At 38.9% G+C, this 24,703-nt stretch overlaps 1 protein-coding gene across 16 annotated transcripts in view; it reads left to right on the plus strand.

Moving 5' to 3' along the window:
- LOC100680429 (protein unc-79 homolog) overlaps positions 1-24,703 on the plus strand; it is a 2,400,004-nt gene that overhangs the window by 1,355,806 nt on the left and 1,019,495 nt on the right. For all 16 annotated transcript variants that reach the window (XR_004345182.1, XR_004345183.1, XR_004345184.1 and 13 more), the window contains one exon: positions 21,413-21,581. Coding sequence is in view for 13 of the 16 variants with exons in the window: in XM_031923950.1 (XP_031779810.1) it covers positions 21,413-21,581 (169 nt within the window). In the remaining 3 variants the exon portion in view is untranslated. The remainder of the gene's footprint in view (positions 1-21,412; positions 21,582-24,703) is intronic.

Genomic DNA, 24,703 nt, shown 5'->3' on the forward strand with positions numbered 1-24,703 from the left:
AAAATGATCGTCTGGTCAAGGGCTTTTGAAAAAGTTCTGGCCTTTTCAAAAATCCAATGTGGCGCATAAAATATGGAGCCTGAAACCCACGTTTTCATAGCACATTCAACAAAAACAATAGTAAAAATGTTCTAATTTGTGAAATATTCCACCAAAAAGCATGTACAACTCATGATAGGACATATTATTGACAATGCTGACGGAATTCCAAAATCAAAAATGGCGGAATCAAAATGGTGGACATTATACCTCCACCAAACCCATTTTACCGCAACAAATGATTTTTGAACAGTTTAAAGTACCGATATGGGGGTTTTCAGGGTCACTGAATCTTATTTTAACCTCGACATTTCAAAATTCGAAATGGCGGAATCAAAATGGTGGACATTATACCTCCACCAAACCCATTTTACCGCAACAAATGATTTTTGAACAGTTTAAAGTACCGATATGGGGGTTTTCAGGGTCACTGAATCTTATTTTAACCTCGACATTTCAAAATTCGAAATGGTGGATCCAAAATGGCGGACATTATACCACCACCAAACCAATTTTGCCGCAACAAATGATTTTAGATCACTTTAAAGTATCGATATGAGGGTTTTTGGGGCCACTGCACCTTATTTTAACCTCGAAATTTCAAAATTCAATATGGCCAATATAAACTGGCGGATATTTGTCATAACCCACCCGCAGGCTTTCTCGCGAAAAGCCCCTACTAACGCGCAACCCGCCGAACACGCCACGCACGCTGCAGCGCTTATCACCGCGGCGCGCCGCTAGGCGGCTGCACATTACCCACAAGTGAAGTAGCGTCGCGGAGGGCGCATAAGGAGGCCGGGTCCAGCGCTGTACCTCGCCCCTCTTCCAACAGTCTAATGCTGCAAGTACACGGCTCGTGTCCAATGACAACTTGTGCAAAGACTTCAGCAAATAAAACTGTTTTGTGGCAAAGGAATTTATTGCTTTCAAGTGATTTATTTCATTGCTCTTTTTTACCTACACCCCCAAGCCCTTCCCACGTTTAGCAACCCATAGAAAGGAATATTTTCTTCAAGGAATGCTTTCTTCATCGGCGACTTTTTCTCCAACAGTCTTTTTCAGGATAGTTTGTGAGCAAGTCCATCAGCGGCTTTATTCATAGGCGACTTTTTCTCCGACAGTCATTTTTAGGATAGTTGATAGGTACATTAATAGATACATTGGCGACTTCTTCTTCAACATCCTTTTTAAGGCAGTTGTTGAGTAAGTCTTACTTTATCCTCCTTGTTCAACTGTACTAGCCGTAATTTTGTTATTTCTAACATTTTTTTTGTTTTGGTTGTGCTTTCTCATATCCTACAATAATGTCTTCTCCTGCGAAAAAATATCGTATCGATAGATGCGTTAATCCATTTGATATTAATACAGGACACAGCAAATCTCTTAGGAAGATCTCCAAATAATTTCAAGATGTCTATCCTGATTATCCAACATCTTTACTGATTTGTGATACATGTAGAAAATCCTTTTACAAACTACATGATTTGTCATCTCCAAACGTCAGTATGAGTGTTGATTTTGAATCAGAGACTGACTCACCTTCGGTTTCAAACACGGATGCACCTATGCAAGATGATCTTACAGATATTTTAACTGGACTTAAAAACAAATTCCAATCCCTGCCGGAGAACGATCCATTACGTGTCAGTATTCTTACTATTTTGCCCGAACACTGGGCAATACGTGAAATTATGAACCAATTTGGTGTGTCACACAGAATGGCTCGTAAAGCAAAACAGTTAAGAGAATCAGATGGAGTTTTGGCTTCTCCTTTTGCAAAACGTGGAAAAACATTACCTGCAGAAACTACTCAGAAAGTTGAAGATTTTTACGAAAATGATCTGAACAGCAGAATTATGCCAAATAAAAAAGATACCGTCAGTATTTATTTATATGGTGAAAAAATAAAAGTGCAGAAAAGATTATTACTTACTGATATTAAGAACCTTCATAATCAATTTAAAGAACATTTTCCTGAACATCCGATTGGGCTTACTAAGTTTGCAGAACTGAGACCAAAATGTTGTGTCTTTGCAGGATCCTCTGGTACACACAATGTATGTGTATGTACGATACACCAAAATTTCAAGGCGATGATTGACGCAGTAAATATAGAAAAAATCTCAAACAATATTCTGAAGAATTATAAAGATTGTTTGAATTTCGTTCTGTGTGAGGATCCCAAACCAAGTTGTTATTAGAATGAATGCAAATTTTGTCCGGACATTCAAAAGTTTTCTAATTACGTTGAGAACATTATGGATGAGCACAATATTGATCAAGTCATCTTCAGCACGTGGCAATCAACCGATAGATACACTTTGATAAAACAATGCCTAACATCGCAAGAATTTATTGAAACTTTATGTTCTAGCCTAGAAAAGTTGATACCTCATCACTTCATCGCTAAGGAACAATCAAAGTTTATTTCTGGGAAGAAAAATAATCTTTCAGATGAAGTGATTCTTGCTCAATTGGATTTTGCTGAGAACTATGCTTTTACAGCCCAGGATGCTGCATAGGCATTTCATTTTAATAATGATCAAAGTACAATTTTTCCTGCTGTTGTTTATTATAAATCTGAAGGCAAGCTAAAGCATTTCAGTACAGTATCTAAGTCCGACTGTACTACTCATGATGCCACTGCAGTATAAATAATGCAGCAAAAGCTTATACCTAAAATTCGCAAGGTTTGTCCCACAGTAAAAAAGGTAATATATGCTACTGATAATGCTAAACAGTATTTTAAAAATCGTTATCAAATGAGTAGTTTAATGAGTCATAAGAGAGATTTTGGCGTTGATGCTGAATGGCACTGTTTTGCAACAGCACACGGAAAAGGTAGTTGCGATGGAGTTGGAGCGATAGTAAAGAGAGAAGCTACAAGAGCGAGCTTACAAGCTGCAAAAAATAAAGCAATTCTAGATGTTAAAGCTCTTTATTCATGGGCTAATGGGCGATCATTCAATATAACATTTTTCTTATACATCAAAAAAGATCAGGAACAAACTCGTCAATTCCTAATAAAGAGATTTAAAAACTGTCCACCTGTCACAAACATACAAATGGGGCATGGATTTATCCCAGAGAATAATGAAACGTTGAAAATCATGCATTACTCAAATGCCAATGAACCTAGAGACAGAGTAATTTATGATATCGGCGAAAGTCATTTATCACCAGTAAAAACTCCACGAACGAGGAGCCAGAATTGATAAGAGTGCACAAAATGTCATTAAAAATTGATTCATTTGGCTAAATTATATATTTTTTTCATCCACGCAGGCATATACATATACACAGAACAATAGAAAAATGTAAGTGCAAAAACCGCAGACAGATAATTCTAAATCTACTAGACCTGAAAAATATAAGATTCATGTGCACAAATACTGATTCCGATAATACATTTATAACCATTTACCTCACATCACCCCCATATCGATACTTTAAATTGATCTAAAATCATTTGTTGCCGTAAAATTGGTTTAGTGGCGGTATAATGTCCGCCATTTTGGATCCACCATTTTAAATTTTGAAATTTCGAGGTCAAGCTAATATTCAATGACCCCGAAAACCCTCATATCGATACTTTAAAGTGATCTAAAATCATTTGTTGCGGTAAAATTGGTTTGGTGGTGGTATAATGTCCGCCATTTTGGATCCACCATTTCGAATTTTGAAATGTCGAGGTTAAAATAAGATTCAGTGACCCTGAAAACCGCCATATCGATACTTTAAACTGTTCAAAAATCATTTGTTGCGGTAAAATGGGTTTGGTGGAGGTATAATGTCCACCATTTTGATTCCGCCATTTTTGATTTTGGAATTCCGTCAGCATTGTCAATAATATGTCCTATCATGAGTTGTACATGCTTTTTGGTGGAATATTTCACAAATTAGAACATTTTTACTATTGTTTTTGTTGAATGTGCTATGAAAACGTGGGTTTCAGGCTCCATATTTTATGCGCCACATTGGATTTTTGAAAAGGCCAGAACTTTTTCAAAAGCCCTTGACCAGACGATCATTTTTAGACCTCAAACGTCTTGTTAGGTTAACCCAAATTTTGGGTGCACTGATGGTCCGGTTGACGTGAAACGTCCCATATACACACGCATTTTGCCGTGTAACAACGACGTTCGACGCGGTCGGGGTAGACTGTTTCAAGGCTACCTGTGTGAAAGAGAGAGTGAACGTGTCTAAGTGCGTCGTTTATTTTTTGAGTGAATGATAAAAGAGGAGCAGTGGCTGCGACGGACGAAAAGGACAACGCACGTTGCCGACTCATGAATGACAGATGCGAGAAGACGACGAGCAACGTTGGCGCGGCAGCAGCGACCTTTCACCTCAACAGGGCGTTCAAGTCGGCCCCGCGCATCGTAAGACAGCCAATGCAGGTGGCGGAGCCCTTCGTGGGGTCTACCTACGTTTGCGTCTGATGCAGCAGGACGAGCGTGATTGCAGCTCGCCCGCACGAACGCCAGGAACAAAAACTACAGGGTCTCGCGTTCGTAGTGACAGATGATGCCCGATTCAAGGACCCTGACGACGGGGCATTGGGAGTCACTACGGGTTCCGCAGTCAAGAGTTATCTTGGTTGTCTGCGGGTGAAAAGCTGTCTGTGTGCTACGAGAATTCGAATTTCGCGTCTATCTACTTCGACTTCGTGTCCGCGAGGCTATCTGCACGCATTCGCGACCGCGCGACTCGGCAACGGCTCGCGAACCGATAGTGCTGCAAGCGAGCGGGCTGTCGGGCCGCAACGCGTTGACCAATCAGCGCGCGCACGGTACGGCGGCTAGGGAGAGCAGAGCGGCGGCCGCGAGCCCTCGAGCCGGCACTCGCCTGTGCCGACTGCTTCCGAACGGACGTGTCTTAACTTCAACCTCATCCGGTGTTCCAGCTAGAAGGATTCAAGGTCAGTAAATCGTTTTCCGTTTTATCCGGTCGTATCCGTCTCGCAAGTAAACGGCAGTTCCACGTTCGATTTTGCGAACGAAAAGGTTATCTCGCGTACTCCTTAGTTACCTCCGGATGGCAGTTTTTATCCCTTTATCTCTTTGTATTGTGTTCCATCGAAGTATTGTGTTGCCTCGAGTAATAACCGAAGTGTAGAATTAAGGATTTTTATGATAGAAGTGTAGAGTTATTTTGTGAAAACGTAGGTTAATACTTGGCGCCGACACTTGCACGCACGAGGCGTAAGGTGGTTGGGCAATTCTAGGATAAGTCGTTTGACGTTTGCGGAATTCGCGTGCAACATCATTGTGTGAGTGAGTGAGAGATAAAAAGTGCGAGCAAGTGTGTGTGATCTGGTTGTTTCTCGAGCCTTGAGACCCGCGCGAGTTACGCGGGATATCTTTCGTGTACGGGTATTTGTTTGTCGAAGTTTGTTCACGGATTATCTCAGCAAGTTGTACGAGTCGAATATAAATTGTAAGAATTTACTGAGAATATATACTTTCAGATAATAAACTACGTGTCTCTATTATCCCGAACCGCCCCCTCACCTTACCGTTTTTCGGGGCTGCAGCTAGCCGAGCAAACCACGTGCAAAGAACCGTCGCGACGAGAAACAAAAAGTCGCGATACTCTGGCGTTTACGAGGAGCGATTGGCGCCACCGGGTTATTTTCTAAGCCACGGGCGAGGGATTGCACCATAACTGAGTTAGCACGAAAACATAGTTACAATATATATATATATATATATATATTGTAACTATGGCTTTCGTATATATGGTTTGTCCCAACATCATTGTCCAGTACAGCCCCAAAAAATCACAAAAAAATTTTAGACCTCTAAGTCTATTCCTCGCAACGTTATGACCATATAAAAAACTGAAATTTTCTGAACTTTTGCTTATATTTTTGCTCTATCTTGTGTCAAACCCACAAAAGATGCACCCCTCTGATCGATACCCACCCGTCCTATTTCTTCTAGATCTGCTTTTACGTTGTCCTCCCATCTGCGTCTAGGTCTACCTAGAGCTCGCGTTACTATCAGCCTGCCCTTCATGACACGCGCTACCGTACAATCGTCTCCCATTCTCGCTACGTGTCCTGCCCATCTCAATATGCATAATTTTATTATTCTGTTAATATTTGGTGACGCGTACAGATTGTGTAACACATTATTGTGCAGTCTCCTCCATTCTCCGGTTTCCTCAGCTTTCTTCGGCCCGTATATTTTTCGCAAAACTTTATTTTTAAATACCCTAAAATGGTTTTCCGCCTGCTTAGTAAGAGCCCACGTTTCGCACCTGTACAGAACTACTAGCAGTATTATAGTCCTGTATATTCTTATTTTAACGGTTTTAGACAACAGCCTCGACTTAAGTAAATTACTCGCGTCCAAGAAGCAAGCATTACCCGAATGGAGTCTCTTATTTATTTCGAAATGAATCTCGTATCTATCATTTATGGTCGTACCCAGATACCTGAATTCGCTAACCATTTTGAAAGTAAAATTCCCAACTCTGAGATCTCCCTCCCCTCTGCAGATGCCTAGTTTATCTACAATCATGTACTTTGTTTCTGATTCACTCACTTCTAACCCTGTATACTTAGCCGCTTTTATGAGAATTTCCGCGTTTCTTGCTACTGTTTCCCTATAGTCCCCCAGTATATCCAAATCATCTGCGTAGCCTAGTATTTGCGTTTTTCTATTAAGTGTTGCGCCCAGCTCGCTAACCTGCATTTTTCTAACGACATACTCTAACGTTAAGTTCAAGAGCACCGTAGAGAGCTTATCCCCTTGTTATAAACCATCGCGTATCGTAAATGGGTTGTGATACATGACCGCCTACTCGGACCTTTCCCTTGCTTCTGTTTAAACCTATTTGAATTACTCTTACTATTTTGGTACAATGTGATGTACTAGAATTTGATACATTTTGCTTTGCTTAATGAAGTCGTACGCTTTTTTAAATCTATAAATAGTTGGAGTATGGTTTCGCCAAATTTCCACTTTTTCTCTAACAGCTGTCTTATGGTAAACATAGCACCGGAATCCACACTGACAATCTTCTACTATATCTTCCGCGAATGGGGTGAGTCTAGCTTGTATTACGTTTGACAGAACTTTATAGCACGTTGCTAAAAGTGAGATACCCCCTATAGTTATTTTAGTCTGTCTTATCCCCCCTTTTCAAATTTGGTACAATGATAGATTTCTTCCAATTTTCGGATATTGTTTCATTTTCCTAGATGGCACATACTAGTTAATAGATTTTAAAAGTGAGCTCGACGCCCCTATATTTGAGTAACTCAGCTGGTATAGAATTATTTCCCGCGGCTTAGTTGTTTTTAAGTTTTTTAATCGCGGCCTCTACTTCTTAGTAGCTCGATTCCTCCATGTGGAGTTCAGCGGTGTAAATTTCAACTCCTAATTCTTCACTATTTTCATGCACGTTTAATAATTTATCAAAATAATTTTTTCACAGCGACAGTAATTCGCTGTCATTCGTTACGAGGTCTCCGTTTTCGTTCTTCATCAATTGCGCTCTACTCCTAAAACCCTTTCTGATGGCGTTTATTACTCTGCACATTTCGCGGGGGTTATTTTCCTTACTATTAGTTTCTATTTTTCTAATGAGGTTCTTTTGATACTCCCTTTTCTTATTTCTGTAGATCGTGCCCACCTGTTTCCTCACGTTAGAATACTCTTTTACTCCTCTGTCGCTTCTATTATGTAAACTATTTAATTTAGCTTTTTTGCGCCTTTCAAACAAGTGTTTGCACTCTTTGTCAAACCATGGTTTCGTTCTTTAGCTTTTTCTTTTTACCAAGTACTTTGTCCGGGGCCTCTTTTACCTTTTTCTCGAGGTCCCCCCATAAGCTATTTGGTTCGTCATTCATCTCCAGCGATGTGTTTGCTTTCTCAAGTGCCTGAAAGCTGATAGTAATTTCTATCTGGTAGCTTTCTACCTTGTTTGTTCGCTCACTATTTTGATTCGTTAATAATTTAGCTCTTAATTTGGCTACTACTAGCAAGTGATCCGAGTCGCTATCTGCCCCTCTATAAGTCCTTACGTCGAGATCGTTAGTTGAGGTCTTTTTTCAATGATAAAATGATTAATTTGGTTCCGCTCGGCAATGCCCACGTTGCTCTCTGTGTATCATTGTGCTTTAAACACGTAGATTTAATTATAAGCTTTTGCCGCCGTAAAATTTATGATCCTAATACAGTTATCATTGCTGGCTTCGTGCAGGTTTTTCTTCCCTATAGTAGGCCTAAACATTTTCTCCCTCCCTATTTTAGCATTGAAAGCACCCAATACTATTCTTGTGTCGTAAGACGCGAACTGGTCGATTACCTGCTCTAATGTTTCGTAATAGAGATCTTTAGCTTTTTCTTCCTTATACTCCGTAGGACAGGGTACATAATTAAATACATATCTATACCATTCACCTTCAATGATAATGTAAGAGGGCCTATCATTCACATATTTGAAACTCTTAACTGAATGTATGATGATTTTGCTTACGAGAAATCCAGTGCCTAGAGAGCCCTCGCAGGTACGTAAAGTTACCCGATGCTAGTACTCCGGCATGTGGTCACCGCGACTCTTGTATTGCTACCAAATCTAGATCGTACATATCAGCTTCCTTCATGAGTTCTTTAAACGCGCCCGCTCTGAATAGACTGCAAACATTTCAAATTAAAAAGTAAAAAAAATTAACGAGGAAAAATTACAAAATTAAAGTAAATAATTTGAGGGTTTTATTGGTAATAACCAAGTATCACAAAAAAAATATACAATTATTTACTTTAATTTTGTAATTTTCCCTCGTTAATCTTTTTTTCACGGTTAAAAATTGTTGTGTCCCCTTAAGTCCCTTTAGGTTTGGTTTTTATTTTTCTAAGCCATGATAGTAAGTTAAACCCGCGCGCTTTGGATCCTATTCCGATCGCAGGTGAGTCTACCGTTTACGAGGACCTATCTAGAACTAAGTAAAAGAGCTTACTGACTTTGACGAGGACAGTCAACTCTTCGTCAGACACACTACGGTTTTATTCTTGCAAGGCAGCGCGCCTCCGCTGGCATCGTTACCGCGTAATACCAGGTGACTAATCATTCTACACATCCTCTTTCGAGGCAGTTGTCATCGCTCCTACATCCTCCTTGGGAGCAGGATTTTTACCCATTTTTGTATTGTGTGATGAAAAAACAAAAGATTGAGAGTTAAGAAATAATGTGAAGTTTTTTTGCGTTCGACAGTGTGGGCTCGTCACATCCACGCCTGTTCCTATCAGCAGTCTCCGACTGCTTATTCAATTTATTCGAAGCTAACCTCTATCACAGGGGCTGTTTCTCGTGATAGGCACCCAACCGTCCCATCTGAGCGACAACGCCAAAGACACGCTTAGGTTAGTGGAATTGTAACAGAATTTTCGCTTATATAGCGAAAACATAAAAGCAAAAATTTTAAAAATTTCAGTTTTTGATATGGTCATAACTTTGTCAGAAATAGACTTAAAGGTCTAAATTTTTTTGTTCATTCAAGGTATACTGTACTAAGTAACAAAGTTTGGCCAATATTGGAAATTTTTTTTCACGGGTTGACGTGGAATATCACGCACACACACACACACATATATATATATATATATATATATATATATATATATATATATATATATATATACATATATACATGTATATATATATATATATATATATATATATATATATATATATATATATATATATATATATATATACACAGGGTGTTTCATTTTAATCCGACCACGACAAAAAACCATGGAAAAACTAATTTTAACGAAAAATGACCTTAACAAAAGTTGAAGGGGGTAAAGGGGGCCATCGAATGACATAAACACCTATGACCTTGAACTCAATTTTCAAGGTCATTTGAGGGTAATTGTGATTTTTTTAAATAGGAACCCCTATTTTTGACCTCGGAATACGGAGCAGCGGAACAAATTACGTCGGAAATGACATTTCAAGTTTGCCTTAGTGACCTTGAGAAGGTCAATTCAAGGTCAAATAAGAAGTATCAGCCTAAGATTGTTTTCCTTTCAATTTTTTCGTAGAATTATCATTTTGTTATTGTAATAAACATTAAGAGAATAATTGACTTAAAATGTGATTATGCTTTGCTGACTTCAAAGCCATTTTGTAAGGTCAAAAGTGCAAAAATGCAATATCAAATGTTATGTGGAGTCCATATTTATATCCTAACTTTAGTGTTGCCCAGGAACAACGACGTGGACGTAATAGAAGACATCCAAGTCATACAACCATTCGTGAGATTTACCGTAGAGCTGAACAAGGGCAACTAGCACGGGTTAGAGAACGTCGTAATTAGAACGAAGATGATCTTCGTGTAATGGTCGTTTTAGCAATGGTTCATTTGAATCCCCACGTTAGTACCCGTGAAATTCAAAGGCAAAGTGGTATACCTATGGCTACTGCTTGGAGAATACTGAGAAGTCAACGTTATCATCACACCTGCTGATATGAGGTTAAGGCTACTGTTTTGCCAATGGGCACGACAAATGATTGCTAATGATCGTCACTTTTTTCAATACGTAATGTTTTCTGATGAAGCAAAATTCAAAAGCTCTGGAGAGCTTAACCGACACAACTGTCATTATTGGTCGAATGTTAATCCGCATTGGTACAGGCAGATAGATAACCAAAATCGTTGGAGTCTTGATGTTTGGTGTGGAATTGTTAACGGATACCTTGTAGGCCCATACTTTTTCGATGAAAACGTAAATGGCCATAATTTTTTACAGTTCCTGAGAGAAAGTCTTCCAGTACTTCTTGAAGAAGTAGATTTATACAAGAGCAAGAATGTGGATTCAATTAGATGGAGCTCCTGCGCAGTATGCTCGAATAGTTAGACAATATCTTAATCAAAATTACCGTGACAGGTGGATTGAACGCACTGGACGTGGAGATTTGGGTGTTCGATGGCCACCGAGATCTCCAGATATGACAACACCCGATTTCTATTTGTGGGGGTATTTGAAAGATGTTGTTTATGAACATGAAACTACAACAAGGGAAGATATGATCTACAGAAGTCAAACCGCTTGTGAAAACATCCCAAGAGCTGTATTACTCAGAACAGTAGAACATTTTCAGCAGCGAATTGAATTGTGTATCCAACAAAATGGTGGTGTCTTTGAGCACCTGCGTTGAATTTTGAGCAAAAGTGAGAGGCAAGGGGACTCACTCTAATCAAGCATCCCGAAAAGTGAGAGGCAAGGGGACTCACTCTAATCAAGCACCCCGAAAAGTGAGAGGCAAGGAGACTCACTCTAATCAAGCACCCCAAAGGGAACACAATCCTATTACGTCCACGTCGTTGTTCCTGGGCAACACTAAAGTTAGGATATAAATATGGACTCCACATAACATTTGATATTGCATTTTTGCACTTTTGACCTTACAAAATGGCTTTGAAGTCAGCAAAGCATAATCACATTTTAAGTCAATTATTCTCTTAATGTTTATTACAATAACAAAATGATAATTCTACGAAAAAATTGAAAGGAAAACAATCTTAGGCTGATACTTCTTATTTGACCTTGAATTGATCTTCTCAAGGTCACTAAGGCAAACTTAAAATATCCTTTGCGACGTAATTTTTTCCGCTCTATCCGATTCCAAGGTCTAAAATAGAGGTTCCCGTTAAAAAAATACAATGACCCCCAAATGACCTTGAAAATCGAGTTCAAGGTCATAGGTGTTTGTGCCATTCGATGGCCTCCTTTACCCCCTTCAACTTTTGTTAAGGTCATTTTTCGTTAAAATTAGTTTTTCCATGGTTTTTTGTCGTGGTCATTATTTACAGTTTATGAATTATACTTGTTAAACTTTTCAAAATTTTTAATCATTATTAATTGATTAAATTCCGATTTACCCCTTAGGAGTAGTTCAGCAAATATATATCATTGTGGTCACTTCCAGGTCATTTTGTATTTTTTTCGATTACTCCTGGTTCACTTCTAATTCACTAACGGTCTACTTCCGATCAAGTTCTGGTTTACTCTAACCCCAAAAAAGAGGTAGTTTTTGGAATGAAGTAAACTTACAGCCAGAGACTACCAGACACATTTTAATATATTAGAGGATTTTATATCGATGTCCGAATTTAATTTATTCAATTCAAATAATAGCCAAAGTCAAAAAGCATATAACCATTATTTACCGAGTAAAGTTACACCTCTTCCTGGTAATATTACTAAATGTAACGCATCCTTAATATTATCAGAATTAATGTTCAAATTACGCAAAAGGCATACTAGCTTTATTTTAAAACTGTAAGCGTTTATTGAATAATAAATTTTGTGGATTTATACAGCTTTGCGGGATCAACTAGTTTGCGGGTTAAACGACCATGTGACGAAAAAAAATTATTCAGAGAAGAAAACTTAACTTACGAAGAAGCCTACGAAATAGCCATAGCACGGGAAAAGGCCTTAAAAAATGCAATGTCAACAAATAAAATGTACGATTCAATTCAATAATTAATTATTTTAGCAAACTAAAAGAAAAATATTATGTCTCATTACACCAGCACACAAAAAAAAATATCTGACCCCGGCACATGACACATGTATTCCTATGTATTTTGGCTCTCTAAATATAAATCCAGTACAAGAATTGCTTTATCACCCTCCAGTTTTATTTAAATTGCAAGTATTGATCAGTACATTTTGCTTGGGACTTGACATGGTCACTTTTTTTCCCCAACATGCAATTGTTTATTCCTACATTACACTAACAAATTGAACTCTGACAAAAAATATTATATAGGTTTTCGTCTTGATTTTACCTCCAGAATCGATTCCCGCATTCAGATTTTTAAAATTATGAATTTTTTTGTAATTTGTTTAAATAACTTGTTATAAACAATTGCAAATGACATAAGAAAAAATACGTATATTTTATTTTTCACTTATGCAAAGGATAGCATAGTTTGTTTGTCGCTATCTCAACCAGTCTTAGCATGGGCTTTAATGGGTTAAATAATTTACGCTGTATGATATATCTGGCCGTGTGCCTGAGCTTATATATAATAATTTGCCAATCAGATTTCTATACTTAATTGTTTTATCTATTTCGCTAGCTTGATCTAATTTTAAATTTGTCTCCATTGGAGTATCATATAGTTTGGAATTTTCTAGATTATATTTAGCAGCTAAAGATTCAATATACTTGGTCATCTCTATTATCACTATAATCGATATCAATACCAATGTATTGACTAACTTTTCCCATATCTTTTATTGCAAATCTTTTCATTAGACTAGATTTCACTTGTTTTAATTTGTTTTTATCGTTGCAGCAAATAAGAAGATCATCTACAAAGACTAGTATGTATATTGTATCTTTGGTTGTATTATTTATACATAAATAGTAATCATTATCTTTTCTAACAAAGTTGAAGCTTTCCATAAATTTATTAAAGCAATTATACCAAGCTCTTGGGCTTTCTCTGAGTCTATAGAGTGCCTTATGCAATTTACAAACTTTATCGTCTCCTGTTTCATAACCTTTAGGTTCATTCATATGTACTTCTTTGCTGCTCTCTCTCTCTCTCTCTCTCTCTCTCTCTCTCTCTCTCTCTCTCTCTCACACACGTGAGTACAACAGACCTGTTCCGCTTTGCTCATTTTTCATAGCACTCTTACTGCCGCACCATGCCTTCGGGCCTATTGTTTTGTAGATCTTTGCATGCGCTTTTCTGCAACGTGAGATAATAATCACTGGAGGCTGCAACTTCATTTAACGCTACTTTTCTGCTTAAACATCTGTCGCTGTAACCTAACCTGCAAACTTGCACGGCATTCTCTTCGTTGCACGGCGTCTATTTTTTCCTCAAAGTAAACCACGTGGAGCCACCTGTTGGATAGACGGAACACCACCATCAACGTCTCCATCGTATGACACTGTCACGCCCAAAACCATACACACTAGGGCGAAATCAGCGGCAGCATCTCTAGCTAGATCCAGGAATCAATCGCCAGCGAGAACACAGGCGACGTCCATAGAGACGTCCCTTAAGGACATTTTCGCGGCGCTGGATGAAATTTGAAAGATCCAGAGTGAGGCCCTTCAGGCGCAAAACACCGTGTCTGAAAGGGTCTCACGAATTGAGAAAAGGCTTGGCCCTCTCGAAACCCGCCTCAAAGCCCTTGACGACCTGCCTGCACTCAAGACTCGACTAAACAATGTTGAGCCCTGCATCTCTGAGCTGCAGGCACAATATTTAGAGCTGTCGTCAAGGAGTCCCGCAAAGCAGCAGAACATCAGCACTGCTCCTGCCTCTGAAGAGATCAACAACCTCTGCAGCGAGCTGGCTGAAGTTAAGAGGAGGCAGGAGCGCTCAGCGAATAATGTGGTGGTGATCTCTGGACTGGCCTATACCCAGGAAATATTACTGTAACTCCTGGCTTACACCGTCCTGGCTGCACTGGATCCCACGGTCCTTAGGTGGGATGTGGCAACCGTCAGGATCATGGGGAGACTTGACGCAACTAACATCAATGCGCAAGGTGACAGCAGATTACCACCTCTAGCTGTCACTCTCTCTTCTAGTGCGCTGGCTCGCTCCATCACCGTGGCCAAAGCCAGGAAACGCAAAATCCACACTAGCGAACTGGATGCTGTCCTACTGGAGGAAGCGAGAGCTCTCCACCCAAACCACCAGGGACTTATCAACATAAACGAGCAGCTTCCTCCATACATTCACAAGCTGCGCATAAAGGCCAGGCTAGAAGCAAAGAAGAGAGGGGGATGCCGCTCCTTCGTGAGGGGCGGGAGAGTCTACATCCGTTCTGGCGAGGACAGCGAACGGGCCACCATCATCTCCACAGATGCTGATCTTGAGGCTTTTTTAGCCCGTACGCCGCCAGCAGCCAGCATGGATACCACACACTAACAAACACACATATCATTCCACCAAAACCACCATCTAAATCATCCAACTCATCCACATCTGCCTCTGAAACGTCTCTGTCCGAGGGTCTAAGGGTCTATTATTTCAATGCGAATTCTCTTACGGGTCACATTGAGATGATCAGGCTCTTCTTGTCCACTTCACGTAATAGCTGTAACTGAGACCTGGCTAAGTGACAAGATATGATCCATCCCTTCACTGGGTGGTTACACTTTGCACAGACGGGACAGAAACAGGAACGGTGGAGGTGTGGCCCTCTACAATCATCTTTCATTGACGGCTAGCGTTATCTCGTCATCTGACGGCGAATGGTCAGGCAAGCCAGGTAAGCCGGAGTATCTTTTTTGTGAAATCACAGCTAAGGGAGTATCGTCCATCCTCGTAGGGGCTGTGTATCGCCCTCCTCACTCACCCTTTATCCAGGGATCTAATTTCATTGAACAACTAACAACACTTATGCGCAACTACTCCACGAAGCTCATCATGGGTGACTTTAATGCCGATCAGCTTTCTTCATCTAATGAAGAAAATCTAGTGTCCCATCTAATCTACCCGGATGACCTGCAGATCTACAGCCAATGCCACCTCGAGGAGCTTGATTCCTGCTCTGTCAGGATGAGTGCTAACGCCGAGAGGATAATGCGCTGGGCTGCATAAAATAGTCTTAAACTTAATGTCCTTAAGACTAAGGCAATCGTCCTGGGCTCCCCCTACTATATAAATGCTCTACCTACTACTGCTAACACCTATATAAATATAGGGGGAGCCCGGATCGACTACGAATCATCGGTACGCAATCTGGGTTTGGTGCTAGACTCCAAACTCACGTGGAAAGAGCACGTTACACAAATTTTTAAACGTGCTCACTCTTTAATGTACCGTCTCAATTTATTTAGGAAGAGCACTGACCTCAGGTTGCGCCAACACTTGGTGCAAGCACTCCTATTTCCCATCATCGATTACTGTTCACTGGCTTACTGTGACCTGACACAGGAACTTGACTTGAGGCTGCAGAGGCTTGTCAACACAGGGATCCGTTATATCTACGGTGTAAGGAGGTTCTAAGGAAAATGTTCAATACCTCCGTACCTATCTACCTATTAGCCTATTTTGATTTCCACGTCGCGCTCAGGCCTATAGGGGGTGAGGTGACCCCCCTGGACATCCCGTCCTTCAAGAGGGAGACGCTGAGGAACTCATTTCTCATTTTTCATCAGTGCTTCCTGCCTCTGGAATAGCCTACCATCTCACCTTCGCAACACACTATCCATATCACACTTTAAACAAACAGCTAAATCATACTTCTTTAAATTGGAAAACACGCAAACATGATACAAACATACACACCCATCCATCTCATTTCACCTCATTCCATTTACTCTTCACACTATCACTTCTTACACAACAATTTTTTATCTTATCTGTATTTACTATATTTAAATATGTACAACATAATGTACAACAATAAAAACATATAAATCTAATCTAAATCTTTAACATAGCCATTCAGAAAGGCTGTTTTTACATCCATTTTTTTATGTACAAATTGTTTTTGCAGTTGTATGACAATAAAATTTTCAAAGTTTGCATTTTACCTACAGGTGAAGAGACATTATCAATGTATTCTTTTTGTTGGAAACCTCTAGCTACTAGTCTTGCTTTATATACTTTATTGTTTTTTTTTTAAACCCATTTAACTTCAATGACATTTTTATCTTTTGGTCTTTCAACAATTTGCCAAGTATTATTTTTCTTTAGACTATTAATTTTGGAGTCCGTCTCAATTTTCCATTGTTTATATTCATTTGAGTTTAACGCCTCCTCAGATGTATTCGGAACATTTGCATCAATATGATTTACATAAATGAAATAAGTTACTGAATTTCCATATCTGTTTACAGGACTCTTCTTTCTGTCGGATTTTCTTTGCACTTTTAAGCTTGAATCATCATTTTCGGCAATATCAGAATTTAATTCGGTATCTCTACTTTCTTCGAAGGTCTGAGTACAGATAAGAGATTTAGTTCAATTTGAATTCACATCATATTCATTAATTTCGAATTCATTTTTCAGTATCTCATTTTCTACATTTATAGTTTTACTATCTTCCAAATCTCTGCCTTTTTCATTATCAAGTTTTTCTAAGCAAATAATTTTAGTATTTTCTTTAACTACTTGTACATGTCTAGCATGAATAACTATGCCGTTGACTAGAACTTTATAGCCATTTTCTACATAACCTACTAGTACTCTTAATTGGGCTTCATCATCCCATTTGCTTTTCCGAAACGCTTCTGGAACTCTTACAAAGACTCGACTTCTACAAATTTTCTACGTTAGGTTTGTTACCAAAAAATATTTCATAGGGAGTTTTGATCTCCGCTGTATTGGCAATTGTACGAATTTTTAGATAAGCAACAGTTTTCATAACCTCTGGCCAATATCGCCTGTGTATTTTTGCTTCTCGCATCAAGCATCTTTCTATATCTATAGCTGACCTGTTGTATCTTTCCGCTACTCCATTTAGTTCATAGACGTATGGTGGACATGTTACTAGTTCTATTCCCTTGGACTTTATAAAATTATAAATCTCACGGTTTAAATATTCTTTACCGTTATAACATTGCAACCTTTTTACCTTTTTATTGAATTTATTTTCTACTAAATTTCCGAATTCTTTTAGACAACTGACAGTTTCTGATTTATTTTTAATGCAAAAGATTCTAGTACATTTACTGTAATCATCAACAAATGTTAGAAAATATTTTTGTCCACCATAACCAGTTGTGTTATGTGGGCCGTTCAAATCAGTATGAATGAGTTCTAAGATTACGGTAGCTTTTGTTCTATTATTTTTAAACAGTACATTGGCCATTTTGCTTTCAATGCAATTTGCACATTTTATTTCAGTACTTTTAATTTTTTCCGGCAGGCCTTCGATTAATTTGTTATTCACAAATTTTGATGAATATTGAAAATTTATATGGCCAAGTGCCCTATGCCATTTCTCTTTATCAGTCAGTTTGATCAAATTAACATACATTGATTTAGTACTTTTTTTAACTACGAAGCTTTCCATGAAATATAGATTGTCCTTATTATAAGCAACTGCTATTAATTCTCTATGTTTATTGTAAATTTCGGCATCATCATTTTTGGCTACTGTATAATTTTCAGTGACTTTTGATGAACTCAGTATATTTTGTCTGATACCTTGAACATAATAAACATTTTTGACTTCTACTTGTTTTTCATTGTAATAATTTTTGAAAAGTAATTTTACAGTTTAAAATTTAGTAGCTATCAAATTTTTACCATCTGGTAATTTTACTTCAATGAAGGTTGGTGTAGGGATAAATTCAAACATACCAACCACCCTCTGCTACCATGATGGAATCGAGGGTGGATCAATAAATAAATACTGTGAGGTTAAATAATGATTGTAGATGTTAAGGTAAGTGGCATAAGCCACGAGTCGGCAGTACATCCGTTCAGCTCGAAGTCTTACAGGCAAGAGAAAGAGAGAGAGAGAGTATGGTACAGTATCGCGTAGTCTGACTCCACGGAGCCGAGTATACAGTATACAGTATACAGTATAGTATGCGCTTAGAGTATATACGCGAGGCATGCGCACTATGCTCGCGTTCGCTCGAGCTTGTCTCGTTGTACGAAATCGTCGTCAACCACTAGATGGCGCAACGAGTACTTTTGTATGTATTACGACTGTATAAATTCACATATTACAACACGAATATTCTATTTTACAGACAGTTTTTGATATAATTTGAGTCACTGAATACAAATCTGGTGTCAAATTTGATCCAAGGCCCATACGCTCTTCTTTAAAATCGTAAAATAAACCAAATACCGGAAAATCTTACAAATAAAAGGTTATACTATATTTTGTTTTCCAGCGATTGCAGCTCTCTATCTGTTGGAAACTTGGCTGATACAGAGATACTCTTACTACAAGAAGATTCTTAAAAGTTATGTCAGGTGCACCAAAAAAAGATGCACTCACGATGCAGGCATTAGAAGACTTAGTATCGGCGTCTGGTCAGGGTGGGAAAGTGGGCACGAAGTCGTTGTCATCCAGCGACCGTATACGGTCGCTATAACTCTCTAGCGGTTGGCAACTCGGCCGTTAAAGAGTATTGGATTACAAAAACAAGAGATAGGCCGTTTCACATGTGTGCCAAAAACAAAGACATTTTTTGTTACGTCTGTGGAGATTTTGAAGTACGTAAATTATGTAGACAAATGAAAGATGAATGTATATAGAGGGCATTCCGCGTCAACTGAGACAGAGCTGTATCCAAAAATCCTTCTGACCTAAAAATTTTTAAAAAATCATATAAGTTAGCGTGTTTTATCTACTTTCGATTACCGAGTATCACTTTTTTAAATTTTGAACCTAGAAAGAGCTGCACGTCCCTTAACCTTAAAGAAAATATTGTATTACGATTGAAATGCTTATAACTATTCACAGGAGCGGTCATTTTCTATCAGCCAGGGCTCAAATATTGAGTGCCTGTTTGTTAGTTAGCGATATATATTCTTATCAAATGCGACTATTTTTTTCCCTTTTTGATTTCCATATATATATATATATATATATAGCTAACCAACAAACAGGGACTTAGTATAAACTTTTTAAACAAAAGTAGAAGAAAAGAGCTTTAATTTAAACCCTGAATGGTTAAACATGACTGCATGGATCGACAGTTATTAGGATTTTAAAAAAGCAAAAACAGTGCAGGCTGTTTTTTGACCCAGTTATTTGAAATTATTTATATATAAGTTCATAAGTGAAAATGCTTATAACTTTTGACCCAGTCAGTCATTTTTAACTATCCAGGGCTCAAATTGAAGCTCTTTTATTCTACTTGCGTTTGAAAAGTTTATACTAAGTTCCTGTTTATATATATATATATATATATATATATATATATATATATATATATATATATATATATATATATATATATATATAAATCAAGAAGGGGAAGCAACAGTCGAAATTGAAAAGAATATATATAGCTAACTAAATAACAGGGACTTGAAATAAAATTTTAAATTAAAAGTAAAATAAAAGAGCTTTAATTTAAGCCTTGGCTGGTTGAAATAGTATATTGTGTAACTAGGGGGGGAATTGGCCTTTTCTAGCGAGAGTGATGTTCTGAGCACAAGTGGGAGTCGAGGGCGCCCAAGACGGACACGAGTGCTTAAAACATCACCCGAGTTTGAAAAAGCCACTCCCCCCTTGGTGCACACCGTACTTTTTTATGATAAGTGCACGAATATGCCACTTATCATGCATATGAAAGGAATAGGAAATTCGAGGACTTTTTAAAGTAAAACAATAGTTGTAAAACAGTAGTAAAACAATATTGAAAATTTTGAAAATTTCGATATTACTTATATAGACACACACGTCTATCGGATAGACTGCAGAGTGAGGAAAAAACTACTCTTTTGGGAAGAAAATACTTTTTTCTCCCCAAGGGAGTAGTTTTTTCCTGCTGCAAAGACTTGATTAAAACCAGAATATGATTAAAACAGTATAGTATTTTATAATACCTTATTGATAATAAATCAATAGATAAGTTATCATAAATTACACAGATAATAGATTAATCAATAGATAATTAATTTGTTTTTTACGGCCCATACTTATTATTAAAATTTAACTATCACAGTAACGTTGAAGTGTGTTCAACTGTATACTGCGTTAAATATTTATTCAAATGTATATATTTAAAAATAAGTTATATTGATGTGATTTTTAGTATAAGATAAAATTAGAATTGTACATAATTTTGATATTCCAATACTATTATATATATATATATATATATATATGGGACGTTCCACGTCAAACGTAACAAAGCTCTGCCCAAAATTCCTTTTGATCTAAAAATTTTTAAAACTATGGTAAATTTAGAATTTTTTATGTACGTTCAATTAGTGAGGGGCGTTTTTTAAAATTTTGTTCCCAGACGGAGCTACGCGTTCCCTAACCTTAAAAAATTACTACTTTACGAAATGATCAAGCTGTCAGTAATCACAGGGGCTCAGAAAAATTCTAAGCAACGACTATTTTCATGTATTTTGAGCTGCTGGACAAGAATCCGACGGGATTTTTTAGCGATACCTCAAGCGTTCTTCCCTAACCTCAAAAAACACCCCCCAAAATTGCTTTTTCACGCAGTTGAGAGGTTTATGCTGTGATCGACGGGAGGAAAATTATTGACAGAGAGTATTTTTATGTATTTTGAGCCACTAAATTTGAACACGAAGCTTATTTCTTTTGGTTTCTATTAGTTAAGAATTAGTTTTTAATATATTATGATATGATATTGACATAACAATATTGATGAAACCATAATTTTTGCGAAAATTGTAATATAAAGTAAATTTGTTCAGACGTGTCTCAACCATCGCTTGGCTTAGAACATGAAATTATATCGTCAACATTAGATGAAATAGAAAGAAATAGTCCAACATCGCGTATATTTAATGCAAATTCAAGAATTTCAGACATGAAGCAAACTGCAGAGGACATTATTGAAAAGCATTATTACAAAACTTCCAGGTATAACTAGCAATAATTATATATTTTATTATGATAAAATCATTTTTAAGGATACCTTAATAACGATAAGCTTATATCAAAGGCTAAAAATAAACTGTTAATCAACTGATTTTTGCTCCAAATAAGCTTGTACGATCCATCGTCAAATCTGATTTAAACTTAACCTTCATTTAAATGTCGAGATCATTGTTAATTCTAATAACTAGCAATGGTCACTACGCTCATTAACGCTTGCTCGGTTGCATTTTGATGGGGACTCAGTTTAACATGTACATTGTAAATAAATACATTTGAAATAAATTTTTAATAATTTAAATATTCAATTATATAAATTTGGCATTTCTGAAATATTGTAAACTAGTGCGATTCACCTCACTCCTACTGTCGCTCAGTTAAAATATATATTGCAATAGTGATAAAATTAAAGTTTAATTAAGATATGTTTTCCTAATGTTAATTCCTAATAGGGACCCTGGTAGAAATGAACCTAAGAACTGGCTAGTTACTTGGCAGAAACTAGATTAAAACCTAAGAACTAGTCATTTACTAGCCAATTCTTAGGTTCATTCTACCAGGGCAAGTAAGTAGAAATTTTAAAAAATAAAGATTTGAAACAGGAAAATTACACATTAATTTAAATTAATTAATTAAAATTTTCGTTTTAGAAATTGTTTAATTTCATAATTTCAGTTTTTTAATTTTTGCCTTTCAAGCTTTAATTTTTTCGAATTTTAATTATTTTCTATTTTTGCTGCTAAGTTAAATTGATGTTCCCCCTCGAAGGATTGCTACCTTGCCGTGTGCCCGACGGGCTAGTAGGGGGCTCCTCTGGTCGATTGTGCGGCAGATCTCGGACCCAGACCCGGTGAGAGAGAGTGAATGTTTCTGGCTGTGTCTGCTTCCCTGTAAAACGGACTCTCAAATGTGTAACGGGATCCTCCTAAAAAGGGCTCTTTCTTGTTTCGGACTCTTAACGGGCCTGGGGGCGGGACTCACTCAACTCTCCTCGTCTCAGAGAGAGGAGAGCGAAAACTGCCTGGCAGACCGACAAGAGGCTAGGCGCAATCCCCCAACCAGGCGAAGGCGGTAGTGCTGGTTATAAAGCACAACTCATAAACACACATGTTACACCTCAACACTCACACACTGTCGACCCCAAAACTGCCCCCGGGAACGTATGTCCACCAAGGTCACTCAGGGAGAGCTGACTGTGTCGATCTGAGGGTACCGTAGGAAAACTAGGTTGTCTAGTGCTCCTAGGCCATCGGATAATACAGGGTCCCGTATCAGCCTAACCAGCATAACCTGGCTGCCCTATCAGCTGACAAAAAATCCCGCCTAACCTAACAGTGCCGGTTGGTGATCGGATAGGGCCATGTTGGGTCGGAAGGGGGAGGGGCCTGCTAAGGCCACAGGTGTCATGGTTGGTTTCTTTGCGGTGGGTGGCTTCTGGGAGGCGTACTGGTCCGGGATGCGGGGGGCGGGGTTTGGTCCGCGCACACTAACACACTCGTAAAACACACGAATAAAAATACAAACAAGAGAATAAGTTACAGAAAACGGTTGCAGAAGTGCCAGCAACAAAAGAGCTCCCCTGCTAAAGCCAAGTCCTCACGGACGGTATTTTGATAGACCGGGTGGCTGTCGTCGAAACGGCAAATACTGGTGCAAGTTTCCAGGAGAGTCACCGGGCGGCTGCGGGATCCGCCTCAGCCGCAAATACCAGTGCCTCCTAGCGAACTAAAAATAGCTAGGTAAAGAAAAGAAACAGACACGCTAATAGGTAGCTAGCATCGGGGGCAAACCTAAGGACGATGCGTCTGGAGGACGCTCCTAGGAGGTCTCAAAAGTACTGCTCAAGGGATCTACGTACAGCCAGGGTAAGCTACAAGGGTACTGAAGGTGAACTGAAAGTCATGACAGCTCCACCCCGAGGGAGCTCAATAAGAGGTTGGGGACGCTCCAAAGAGCTAAAGGTGGCCATCGTTCCGGTCAAGAACCCGGAAGAGCGCCTTGACGAGGACTAGGGAAATAAGGTCCTGGAGGCTTAGGAGGGGGAGATTGATAACGCCCCAAACTATTTTCCAAGTTTCTTGGATAATTGGTTTTAGATAGGTGCACAGATCTTCCACTGCAAGGACCAAAAGAACAAGGAGTGGTTACTCAGTAATGCCACTGAATGGTCGTATAGGGAGGGAACCCAACTCAAGGCTTTTAGGATGGGAGACCTCCAGAAGCTGGTCAGAGCGATGATCTACGCCCCTGGAGTGCAAACTCCGGTCGTGGTGAAGCGCTTGAAAAAGCACGTTGTCAGGCACGGCCAGGCTGTGCAGTGTCCTGCAAATCCCGGAGAAGCCACTGACGGACTCGATCAAATTAGTAACAGGGGACTAGGCAAAAATGGACAGGAGGTCCTAAAGGGCCTAATGGAAACCAACTTTCCAGACTTTAGAGATGTGGTGAGGTCAAAGGTCGTTCAACTGTTGACCCGCGAAGAGGACTTAAGACTAGCGAAACGGGTAACAGACAAGGCAAGGATAAGGTGGGCTATAGAGAGGTTCGAGCCCTACAAGGCGGCAAGTCCGGACGGTATTTTCTCGGCTCTGCTGCAGCAGGGCATGGACGTATTAGTCTTAGAGAGTCCCAGCCTTAGAGAAATTGTACTGAGCCTGTCTGGCACTGGGATATATGACTGAAGAATGGGGGCAGGCAAGGGTGGCTTTCCTGCTCAAACCAGGTAAGACACATTACGCGGTCGCAAGGGACTTCAGGCCAATCAGCATGACCTCGTCTTCACTCAAAACCCTGGAAAGGCCAGTTGACAGATATATTAAGGAGTTATCACTAGAACAAGCGCCGCTGCACAGCAAGCAGCATGCCGGTAGGACAGGAAAGTCAGTGGGCACAACGTTGGTGGACGCTGTTAGCTTCATTTAAAAGGACATGAAAAACAGGGGTTTGATATTGGTGGCTTTCCTAGACATCAAAGGGGCTTTCAATTACACGACCAGTGAGGCGATTTTAGCAGGCATGTAGAAACTCGCAATACCAGTAACTGTCGCCAGGTGGTTCAGCGTTATGCTAAGGACCAGGACGATAGTGGCTGCCTGGGGAGCGTACTC

The sequence above is a fragment of the Nasonia vitripennis genome (genome assembly GCF_009193385.2).
Source record: "Nasonia vitripennis strain AsymCx chromosome 2 unlocalized genomic scaffold, Nvit_psr_1.1 chr2_random0002, whole genome shotgun sequence".
Lineage (NCBI taxonomy): Eukaryota > Metazoa > Arthropoda > Insecta > Hymenoptera > Pteromalidae > Nasonia > Nasonia vitripennis.